Below are 13323 nucleotides of genomic sequence, written 5' to 3'. Positions count from 1 at the left end.
ATATGTAAATCATATACATATAACAAGAGTACAGGTTATGGATCGGATGGTAGCGATCAGTAGTTTCAGTCTGTATCATAATTTGTTCCTAACCACCCGTTTTCGTTAATTTAAATATTGTAATGAATTTAAAGTCAATTTCCTTTTTTAAATTAAATTTACTTTATGTATATTTTACAATTTTGATAAGTTAAAAATGTTGTAACATATTAAAACTACCGGTATTCTTATGTAGTATTTTATATGGAATTGAGAATACACATATATACATTGAATGTTTCATTTAATTTTATAATGTTCAATAAAACGTTGCAACTATAAATTGGCGATAAACAAAATATCACATTGTATCTCGATTGTCAATGTAATCAAGAAAAATTAATATGATCAATGTTAAAAGTCGCAAGAGAAAAGTTCAATGTGAAAAGTTGTTCGAGCTTAAAATAATTTTTCACTTAAACGAAAAAGTGATGTGGAAAGCTTCGTATGGGTATTGAACAAAATAATGTAATGTAGAAAAAAATCTTATAATGTGTTTTGTGCCATAATTTACATATATCGCCCAAATAACAAAAAGTATGTATAAAATTGCATTTTTGCCATGTTAATTTAATGATTGTTTCTCTACTTGATTTTTTTATAATATCTGTTTTTGAATCATGAATTTTTAAATATTCTTAGTTACATATTTCAAAATATATTAATAAATAATTTTAGTATTTTATAAAGTAATATGTATTACAATGCGAATTATCAAAAATAAAATCAGTCGTAAAAAATATTAGAAAATCTTAAAAAAAAAATAAATATTCAATCTTGATTATTTATTTTATTGTGATTTTTTATTTTAAATTATCAATAGTTATTTTAATTAGTGAATTAAATTAATATTTTCGTAGTAAAAGTCATGTAAATTATTTTCATCATGTGTGCAAATACAATTCATAATATTTCATAAATATATTTTCCTATATTTATCTATAAAATTATGTAGAATAAACATAAATAGTTAACCTTGAATTATTCACTGAAGTTTTATTGTTCATATTTACGTAGGATATGTAGAATGTGGATTAAAATTCCAAAAATAGAGAATACTATTTGATATAAAAATAAAATATTTGAGCAAATTAATAAAAATTAATATTTTGCAAGTTTAAGAAAAAGATACTCTAATTTATTCATGCATTTGGTTATAATTTTGTATATATATACATGTATGTGCATGATCGATAATTTTCGTATTACTAGTAATTTGAAAATATTTTATTTTGTATATTTTACCATATTATAATATTTTATATTTTACCAATAATATTTTACCATCATTTATGAAATTTAAAAAAAAACTATTATAAGACAATTTAATTAGCAAATTTTTTCGAACTAAATATATTCAAAATAATATTTAATTATTTTTTGAAGTAATATTAAAAATTTAAAATTAATTTATCATATATTATATTATTAAAAAATAAAATAAGAAATAATAGAGATTAGATATAACATTTATCGAAAATTATTCATATCCTTATTTCTTTTAGTTTTAATTCATTTTATCGAGAATGAGTTTTTTATAAAAATATTTTCTAATAATTTGATCAGTAAAAGGGGCGTATAATTCCAGAAAGATATAACATAATTATAAATTATTGTAATAAACACTTATCATTAAAGTTGCGATGACATTTTTTTATGTTACTATTCAATCAGAACATTTTCAATTTTTCATTAGATTAATTTTGTGACCTCGCTATAATATCTGTGTGCGCACATGATGACGAATGGTAATAAATGTTTATCTGCTTTCATATATCTCTTAAGAACGTAGAGAATTATAAAAGATATTTAGTCTTCTTGTTCTTGTGTAATTTGAAATATCTATTCGTTTCGAATTTTTAGTCTAATATATAAAATAATTCTTAATTATTACAAAAATTGTGAAATATTGAAAGTTAGAATTAATTAATTAAATAGATACAAAAAAAATATAATTTTTAATAAAAAAAAATTTTAAATTTATGTATTTTGAAGATGAAATAACAAAATATCAATGAGTAATTCTTTTATATTTCTTTGTGATGTTAGTGCGATTTTATTTAAAAATTGTTAAATTTATTTATGTTATATATTTATTCATTTTATTAATGATTTTATCTTTGAGTATATTTCCATTATAAAATTTTACTATTTTTGTCATTGTTTTATATCATTTTTAATAAAGACATTAGCATTATTAAAAAACAACAAAAATTCAGATATGTATCCAACAATACATATCGAATTAGATTATTTTGTTCAATTTTTATATATAATATTTTCGATATTATACACAATAAATATGTTGTTATTATATTAACTATTATACTTTTGTGAAGTATTTTTATTTTTTATTAATTTTATAAAAGAAAATAAAATACATTGTTAATTCATTTAATTTAGTTAATTTATTTAATAAACGATTATTTATTTATGAATCTAAGTGCAATGAATCTAAGTTTAAATTGTGAACTTATGTATGAACTTTGATCACATAAATGAACCATTTTTTAAATTATTTGTGATTATTATATTATATAAATATATTCGAGAGATTCGTCAATGAAATTACAGAAAAATGACTACGCACAAAGAGATTTCAACATCTTGTGAGGATAGTCTCGATGTCTCCAATAATGAAAAAAAAGTTAAACAAATGAAAAGATCGAAGTGTAAACTTGATGCAAACGGTCGACTAAATCTTAAAGATATTCTACTGTCTTTTAATGGACCAGTCAGCCAAGAACAAGCTTGGGCATTATGTTATCAAACGGCTAAAAGTTTGTCATGTTTACCGGGAAACAACTTTTATGAACTCTCGGAGTTATCGCAAATCGTCCTTCACAAGGATGGCGATGTTTGGCTTGGCGATCTAATCGGTAAGTTGATTTAATCTTTTCTAAAGAAAATTTATTCTCTATCGTGAAATCTTATCAATATATCAATTGTTTCATAATCAATAGGAGAAAAATAGATAATTATAAAAATTATAAAAATAGAAATAAAATGAATAAAAGAATGTATCTATATAATAGTTCTTAGATAATATATTTTTAAGTAGAATAATTATAAAACTATTTTTAAATTATATTTTTAAATATAATTCAAACATAATTCAAATAATTCAAATATAGTTACAATATAGTTTATATTACATATGTATTTATATATGTTTATTATATATGTATATATATATATATATACACATAATTATAAGATATTATAATTATAAAATAATGTAATATTTAGTTAATATAATGTAATTATATATTATTTTTAATTACATAATTTTTTTTAATTATATCTAATATATTCAAAAATAATATGTCATTATTTGTACAGATTTATTTATATAATATGTATATATATTATGTTTTAACTTAATATAATATACTGCTCTACATTATAGATTTTCAATCAATGTGCCGTAAAATATTTATAAAAAAAAAATATTAATCTTTTCTTATAAAATCAGAAATCTAATTTTTTTTATTAAATGAGTTTATACTTTTTTTTCATTGTTTAAGTTTTTAAATTCAATTATTTCTATCAAAAAATTATTATGTATTTAATTTTATTTCATTATTTTTGCTTATACTATATTTTATTCTAAATGTACATATATCAAAAATAACCACGTGTTCTATAACCTCTTGAATAGTTTATGCCGTGAGATTAAAAAAAGATTGAAAATCATTGTAGATGGTAAGCAAAAAGAATATATAAAAAGAATTGATGAATATACATGAAAAAAGATTCATCCAATATAATATATATTCTGAAATTTATATTTATAATTCAAAATTTTTTAATATTTTTTTAAATTTATAAATGATGTAATTGTGTATAATTTAAGCTAAAAAAATATAAAAAAAAATTACTGGAAGTTATTGAATTTTGCATATTAATTAATCATATCTCTAATTGTATACAATTTTAAAATTTATTTTTTATGTTTTAATATTTTTATTACAGAATTGGAAAAACCCCATGTATCTGAGAAAAAGGTGAGTATTTCATTTAAAGTTATTTATATATATATAAAAAAAAAAAAAAAAAAATATGATATTTCATAAGAAAAAATATATTATTTGTGCAGGCTATGTTTTCATTAGGTATGATAATATTCAAAGCACTTGATTTCGGCCTAGATGAACAAGAAGAAAGGCCTTTATCACCGGATTTAGAAGCTCTTATAACATTAATGACAAGTGCAGATCAAGGTAAAATTATTTTCTAAAAAATATGATTAATAAAAATTAAAGTCATATAAAGATTAATTTTTTCTGCTACATAGAAATTGAAGAAGAAATGGAAGAACGTCCACAGGAAACAGATGATGAAGGCATAGAGAGAGATTCAAGTATTGCTGACATAGATGAATTTTTATCACAAAAAACTAATGATGTTTATAAAGAAAGATCATCAATATATTCCTTGAAAAATGTAATGCAAGTAAGTGCAATAAGCAAATATTTATTTTTTATTATATATAAAAATAATAAAAAGAAAAATTTGAAAAATAATATATAAAAAATTTTATATAACAATTTTAAATTTAAAAAGTGTGATATATTATTAAATAATAATATAATTGCTTAATACATATGCAAATTTTTTTATAATTCATTTGCAAAGAATATGTCTTACTCTTTGTTGAATGCATTCTTTATATTACTTATCTTTTTCCTTTAGTGTTTATTTTAATTTAGAAGAAAAATAATTTGAACATAAATTACACATTTATAAGAATTTTTATATTATTCTATATATGTATATATATATATGTTATTTCTAATAATTTTTTTTTATATTGATATTTTTTTATTATTTTTATTTATAAATATATATTAATTTTTATATGTAGTTATGTACCAGACACATGCAAACTTCTCTTGAATCTGCTGAAGTTCACTATAAAGCTGTAATACGAGCATTTGTAGCAGAAGCTCTGGAATTGTCACAATTTTTGGACACAATAGAAGCTGATAAACTACAAGCTAGTCAGAAGGAAGTTGTCAACAGTGATAGTAATAAGCAAATCTCGATGTCTGTTCAGAATCTTGATACATTAGATTTTATTGATTGGGTAAGATTTTCAGCTAAAAAATATACCATATGATTTAAATTATGGATATACAAATAATGGATTATCAATGTCCAAATAAGATGACACTATTTTTCGATATGGATTTCATTTATTAAATACTTTTTTTTTATTGTAATTCAAAAGTAATTTTCATTAATAATCATCAATCGCATAGGAATAAGTAAATTTAAAGCAAAAATAATAAAATTCAACTAAATGCATTCAAATTATTTCGAAAAATTGTGAACGAGTATATATTACAATTTATGTAAAATGAAACAACTGATATTATCTATTATATTATCACTAAATCGTGTAAAGTCATTTATCATTTTGCAGAGATAAGATATTTGAGATTTATTGACTTGACTCTCTACCATTATAGACTGACATTAGGATTTGGAGGGCTATACAAGTATGTCATTACTAATAATGTTTGCGCATGTGTTAGAATGATGTGTATAGAATAGAATTTAGAACATAATTATAATTATGTATATAGTATATATTAGTCTCAATATATAATTATTATTATTATCAATTATTAGCTACTTTAAAACATTGATTATCATAAAATTATAAATGCATGATTTTACTTTAAATTTATATAAAATATTTCAAAAATTTAGATTTTAATCTTTATAATTTATTTTATAAAAATGTTAGGTTTTTTTTTTAGAAATTTATTTCTTTCAATCTTCTATATTATATAAATATTTTTTTTTGATAGCATTTAATATATTTAAATATAAAAATAAAAATTGTAAAATTTATAAAAATCATTTCTTTAATATGTTTTTTTTAATTTTAATTGTATTTAATAAGAATCAATTAAAATAATTATTTTAATAGGCAAGATTTTGGGTACAAGTTATACAAGAATTAAGAAAAGGTGTGAAGCTAAAAAAGGTAGAAGCCAATTTGGGTTCAAAAACCACAACTCGTGGACGTGGAAAGGGAGCAGAATTTGAATTAACACCTTATGAAATTTTGATGGATGATATTCGAAAAAGAAGATATCATCTGAGGAAGACACCATCACCAACTCCAAATTTGAAGAAAGATGCCCATGCTGTTATTCTGGAATTCATTCGAAGTAGACCACCTCTAAAGAAGGTAATGTTCTATTAAAAGTAATATTTTATTTAGATTCAATTAATGGAACTTTAATTAAAGGATTGTAAAAATTATAGTTTTTACAAATTTCAGTACATTTTAGAGATATAATTTTATACAGGCATCAGAAAGACAGCTTCCACCTCTTCAAAAGGAGTGGACTCTTCGAGAATTACTTATGGAAAGTATAAAGAAACCACCAAATTTGAGATCTTCACGCAATAGATACATTCCTAAGGTTGAAAAAACATCTCCTCAAAATGGTAAGTTGCATTTTATATTTATATGCATAGCAATAATTTTTTTTGCATGTTATAATGCTTTATGAAATATATCTTTGTTTGAATTCAACTATTTAATAAATTCATGAAAACTAATGCATTTAATTCATATTTTATATATCAATAATCGCGACATTCCATACGCATCAATTTTACTAATTGATTTATGTGGTACCTCAATAAATCTTTCTTTGCAAAATGTACAAAATAAATCAACTAAAATTTCAAAGTAAAACTTTTAATATTATATTAACTACCTATTTATTTTATTCTCTGAACTTTTTCAAAATAACTCTCTGAACTTTTTTCTAAATAAAGTTTTTTAATTCTTATATCAAGAATAGATTTTAGACTTAGAAGTAGTTTTCAAAATAAGTGGAAAGAGAATTAAACTGCAAAAAGACAACTATGTTTTCATATTAATTATAATAATAACATTTTAACTGAATTACATCAATATGGTTGCATTAAAAACCAACAATATGCATAATATAGAATTACGCGACAGATGTGCAATTGACTCTTATAACAATATATCTAAGAGTACACATGCGCAATGAGTGCGCGCGAGCGCAATATCTTTCACTCTTGATGTACTCTTGAGAGCAGTACAACTTGACAATTGCAACGCAGTGCAGCCAGAATAGTGGTATTTGTGTCTTAATTTTTTTCAATAATAATACTAACTATAATAACAATAATAATCAAAATAATTATATTAATAACAATAATGATAACCATTTGATGCTCATATCTCAACCTTTCTGTTATAAAATATTATAAAAATTAGTCATTAGCTATTCTATAATCGTATAACGTATAAACGTATAATCTATAATATTTTACGATTCCTCTTTCCAGTGCATTGCTCATATTAAGAAATTATTAGAAAAAAAATTATTTTCTTATTACATCATCATATGTCAATGTACGTATCATGACTAATTTTTTCATCGCGATAAAAGAGGGTCGATCCATATGAATCATGATTTGCGATGGTAGGCCGGCTTAAACCATTGTAAGCCCCCAGACGGTTCGCGATCAATAACCGAAAGCGCGCAAAGGGCGAGAGTTGACGTCGCCCGAAACGTCATTGTGTCTATCTAGATTTTTACTTTCTCGCGTGTCTCTTTTTTTTCATTAGACACGTTCTCGTCGGTTTCTCGTTTATCCATATTTCTTTATTTTCTTTTCTCTCTCGCGTGCATCCCGGGGGGAAGCTGCAGTTCGAGCGTGAAATTCGATGGGTTGCGTCTAAATGTGTACGAGTAAGTCAAGTGTACCAAAAGAAGAATAAGCACACTAACGAGCACGTGTGCTTGATGTACAGTCTTTACCAGTGGATCTGCAAACGTCACGGTGGATCAAGGATTCGACAGGATGGAAAAAACAAACAGATGAGCGTGGAGAACAGCTTGGATGCTGGTAATCGGAAATGTTTATTGTTTTTCAATGAAGAGAAACAATGGATTAATCACCTTAGATGGAACGTGTAAATTTGATAAACGTCTTGATTCACAGAGTGTGAGATTCTCAAGCCAAGCCGAAAAAATAGTAGAAGATTTAACACTAGTGACTTCTGGTTGTACATCGTGGTTGTCGCAAGTAGAACCACTGTAAAGAACTATGTTGATGACACTCAATATGTTCGGTTTAAATATGCATAAGCATTTGATTATTCAATTATTTATCATACAAATTTATTTTGTTTATTTATTAATTATAACATTTAAAATATTTAATTGTAATATTTTTTTTAAATGATATAGAAAATATACAATATAATAATATTATATGAACATTATTGAAGAATCAATGTTTATGTTGAAACATTAAAACATCAGTTTTATGTTTTGTATACTTTTTATCAATCACATTAAAATAACAAAAGTTAAGCCGAACATATTGTATATATTAGCAGGAGAAAAGAGGGTAAATGTTGAAAAGAGGAATAATGTTACCGACCGTAGGCGGTGAGTCCCGCATGATAGTCCTGGGTGAAGTTCCACCGTCACAACCAGAGCAGGAACAAGAACCCGCGCAGGATGTGGCGGCACAATGGTTGCAGACAGAAAATCAGACCAATACTGCAGTCACTACTACTATCGGCACTATTACCAACATACCGACTATCGCGAGTCGAAACAGAACAAATGTACCACCGGTTCCGCAACCGAGGCAGAGAATCGGCAAACCAGATATTAGGGTACCGGGAAACAGGAATCGTAAGTCGCGTAGAAGGCGCATTACGGTCGCAGGTAATCATATCATTCATCTTTCTTTTGATCAATATAATTCTTTTAGATAGCATATGTAAAAATATATTTTAAACTAAATAATGAATTCCTTTTGATTATATTGATATGATTAATACAATATTTGATAAAAACTGTTTTCTAAATTGGTATCTTAATTTTATATAATAATACGTACATATTTGAAATATAGTAATTTATAATAAATATTAATCTTAGTTTTATAATTAGAGTTATAGAATTACTATTTACGAGGTTTTTTTTATCAACTTTTTTATGTAATTTCATGTAATTTTAAATTATATTTATAATAATTATAATGATAATCTTATGCGTCCGCACAGGAAGCACTTATGTATATATTTAGGATTTACTGAGGTACCACAACTCTATAAATATTTGATTCTTTTTTTTTTGTAAAATCTCACATTCATGTATCATATTCATTGATCATCAACATATATATTCCTATGTTTTCGAATAATGATAAATATATATTTTAAGACAATTTCTATGAATAAAAAAAATTTTTTAGATTATATCCAAAATGCTGCTGATATCAAGGATAATGGATCACCTACTATACCGAAACCTCCTCGAAGGGAATTGGACAGTTCCAATTCTACAACAAGTAGAAGAAAAGTAATTCCTGTAGATTTTGATTTAAAGGTAAATTATGATTGTTAATTTACATTTCTATTTTTAATTCTTTTTATCTAACTCGATATATATTTTAATAAAAAGCTCGACGCCGAGGAAGATGACGATGAAGATTACAATGATGAATTCACGGTGACAAGATTTGAAGAAGAAGATGAAGGATCAAATTATTGGCAATTAAAAGAAGATTATACATTTACAGATAGAACCAATATTCGTAGTAGATATAAAGATCACAGATTTGATGACGAAGCAGATTCTGCGAATCCTTGGCGAAGAACTGGTGGATTACGTTTGACGAGGAACGAATATCATCGATTTTGTGATACACAACTTGAATGTAATTATTAGATTATTATAATGAATGAAAAAAGAAATTTATTTTTAAATTTATCATTTTTAGCTTATGATCTTGCAACACAGTGTCCATCTAGAAGAGCATCGGCTCGAAAACATGCAGCTAAACGTACTATAGCACTTACAGCATTAACTGGTACTACTTCTCTTCCTCATTCGAGACCACAAAGTCGTCAATACACAGGTCCAACAGAATTGTTATTAAATCAAAGTCCAAGTCCTAATATTAGTGTGAATCCTAGTCCAAGTGTAAGTCCTCAGCCAAGAACAAGACAACCGCGACGATCACAAACTATTGCCGAAGATACAAAAGATAGCGAAGATCAAAATGAAGATTGTCAAGATGATAAAAGACAGGTATTACATTACAGGATCGATAATCGAAATTTAAAAAAAAACTAATATTTATATAAATTATTAAAAATAAATTGTCTAATAACAAAAAATTCTTTTTCTACAGAAACCTACATTAGGTGACATGTTCTTAGATGAAAGACTTTCTCTGACTCTAGAAGAAATTGTACATATTCGGAGTGTATTAACTAAAGCAGAATTGGAATCTCTACCTGTAGAAGGGCGTGTAAAGGAAGATGTAGAGAAGAGACGCGTTTGTTTTCTTTGTCTAAAAACTAGATTCGGATTGTTAGGACCTTGGGGACAACGTTGTCGTTTGTGTGAAAGGACCGTCTGTGTGAAATGTTATTCCAAAGTAAATTTTCAAGATTTTTATTAATACAATTTCATTTAATATATAATTTAGATATTAGATTTCATTTAGATATTATCTGTATTATAGATGCGAATTCCAACAGAACACTTCGCCCATGTCCCAGTAGTATTACTATCTCCCGGTCTTCTTCTTTCTCCATCATCTTCAGAACCAGATACTAGCAAGAGTTCTTGGCTCAGAAGCAACGGAGCAGCTGGATCTGCACCGGCATCACCAGCTTCTAGACGCAAGGATTCATCGCTAAAAAGTGTAACACCTTCATCCACGCCTACTACGACACCAGTTTTGATACTTACACCGACTTCTACACCGCCTTCTCATGCTCGTCGTGAAACAGAGATTCAAGATAAAAGGTTCACTTCATTTAATTATATTATAATTTTTGATTGTTATTATTCTTCAAAAACAATATTTATATAATATTAAAGATTGCCAGCCAATGTATCATCACCGAAGGCATTCTCCAGTTTCACAAGTCAAAACTCGGAACAACGATTGGCCGCGGAGAGATTGCGAGGTGTTTCTATGGTTGTCTGTCATGATTGCCGTATTATGGTGATACAAATAATTAAAAGTTCGAGAACAACACGAGCTACGATACGTAACAATGTTATTTCACGACTCACTTTAAACTTATCTCCAGCCTATGTTTGAATTCTCTCTCAAAAAAAAAAAATGAAGTTCCGGTTAAAAAGGAATAAAATATGCAAAGAAAGTTAAATGTGAAATATATAATTTTAATGTAGCTGGAATTTAAAGAAAAAATCTATATAAAATCGGCACACAATGACATTTAATGTATTCTACGTACCAACATTCAGGCTTACATCTAAGTAGATCATTAATGCATGCAAATTTGAAAATGAGATATAATTAGAATCAAGTATTTAATTATGAGAATTAAGATTCTGTTTAGTTTTTAACGACAATTAACTATTTTTCGCTTCCCATTTCAATAATTACTATTAATAATAAACTTGTATCAATAAAAATTATTATGCAATCATGCGATTGCATTGTCACATGCGCGTGTGTTCTCAGTTCATAAAAACTGGGAATTCATATTTAACCCCGATCAATTATCTCGGGATTTTAAAAATGTGTACATATATGTTCCTTTTGCTCCAATATTGTTGTGAACACTAAATCTAAAAATAATATCGCATTTATTGTAAAATTTAGTTGAAAGAAAATAATTATCATAAACAAAAACTAACAATGAAACGATAAAAATGTTGAAACTCTAGATATAATCTACATATATGTGCCATAATATTGTGCCGCGCAATAGCGATCGAATTATGATCAATCATTTCTCATCTATCAAACTATGCGATAGTTTAAAATTATATGATCATTAATTCGAATTATTAAAAAATTTATATTTTCCTCAATTTGTTAATATATTCATGTAACATATAACTTTTGCGCGTAATTTTAGATTTCATATTTTATATATATATTACTAATAATTGCGTTCGAAATTATTCATACTTTTGTTCGTAATTTTTGTTAATAATCTAATTAAGATGAGAGGTACGCATACATAAGCACACGCATATTATAAAATCATACGAACTATAAATTAGCGAGAGAATCAAATACTCTGACAACCCCAAATGAAAAGAATGTTATTTTTTTTGTGTCTGCGGTGACATTATTTTATTTTAAAAGAATATATTTAATTTAGAGCGAGTTGAAGTCGGATGCACAATTGTACTATAAGTATGTTTTAATGGAATTAATTCATTTAAATTTTTTTGTATAATGTTTGTGATATTAATTTATTATTTTTATGTCTACTATTTATTATATTTATTTAATTCTGCGAATTAACTTGCAGATGTGTTTCTTTGTAATTGTACATATAATTATACATATAATGTTATGGAATTTATATGAACATGTAGTACAATTTTCATTTTGTTCTGTTATTATTTGTTGAAATATTTTTTATTTATATTATATATTGTTAATACTAAATGAAATTATTTTTGTTTTTGTTTGCGTTTTTAATTATATATAAGTTAATTACTATGAAATAAACTAAGCGGAGAAGAAAATTTAAAAAGAAAAAAAAAAGAATAGTGGCTCTTGTGACGGTCATGTTTATAGGAAATTAGTACAATGAAGTGGCTGTTCACTCGCACAGTTTAAAAATGTGCTATTAACGAAAAAATGTACAAAAGTAAACTGATGATGTTCAGAGTACAAAAAAAAAATGCGAATTGCACTATGATTAATATGCTGATTGTAAGTCTGGCATCGAAGTGTATACATAAAACAGCGTGGTTATAAATTTATTAATATATGTAAAAAAAATTGGTAATCTTTATAAAAGAGTACATCAGTTTGGTTAAGAAAGAAGTTTATTTATTTTTTTAGTCATATAAGTAGATTTCTAAATAATTTTCAAGTAAAAATCAAAATGAAAATATTTCGTATAGTATTTCTGAAATAGAATAAAAAATAGATTTTGTCGGACAATGTAATAAAAATACTATGTAAAAAAAGCACACAATGATACCTTATAAAAAATACAAAACATGAAATTCCATTTGTAGAAAGTTATCATAATAAATCGAAACTGAAAAAATAATAAGAGTCACAATGGCATGATTATAAGATGTATAAGAAGATTTATGTGGTGGCAATTGAAAAAAATCATTTATTATGTTAATTTATTATTTTTATGTACGATGTACTACACACACACACACACACACACACACACACACACACACACACACACACACACACACACACACACACACACACACACATTCATAAATAGAA

At 25.4% G+C, this 13323-nt stretch overlaps 1 protein-coding gene across 2 annotated transcripts; it reads left to right on the top strand.

The window, feature by feature from the left end:
• The first annotated feature begins 6 nt into the window (after positions 1 to 6).
• spir (spire type actin nucleation factor) lies at positions 7 to 13084 on the top strand. 2 transcript variants are annotated; one of them, XM_031918177.2, is made up of 15 exons: positions 7 to 576; positions 2614 to 2918; positions 4015 to 4046; positions 4139 to 4262; positions 4337 to 4494; positions 4907 to 5128; positions 5514 to 5543; positions 5981 to 6244; positions 6366 to 6507; positions 9316 to 9449; positions 9525 to 9780; positions 9844 to 10154; positions 10258 to 10506; positions 10594 to 10880; positions 10956 to 13084. In XM_031918177.2, exons 2-15 carry the CDS (start codon positions 2618 to 2620, stop codon positions 11179 to 11181), a joined length of 2736 nt encoding a protein of 911 aa, XP_031774037.2. In that variant the 5' UTR covers positions 7 to 576; positions 2614 to 2617; the 3' UTR covers positions 11182 to 13084. The 2 variants fall into 2 exon arrangements, with proteins under 2 accessions (XP_031774037.2, XP_086760371.1); XM_086904245.1 differs by lacking the exon at positions 5514 to 5543.
• The last annotated feature ends 239 nt before the right edge of the window (positions 13085 to 13323 follow it).

This window comes from Apis florea, unplaced genomic scaffold, assembly GCF_048593485.1.
Source record: "Apis florea isolate Af1SG1 unplaced genomic scaffold, ASM4859348v1 contig_2350_pilon, whole genome shotgun sequence".
Lineage (NCBI taxonomy): Eukaryota > Metazoa > Arthropoda > Insecta > Hymenoptera > Apidae > Apis > Apis florea.
The sequence above is the reverse complement of the archived record's forward strand: the minus strand, read 5'-3'. Positions and strand labels throughout refer to the sequence as shown.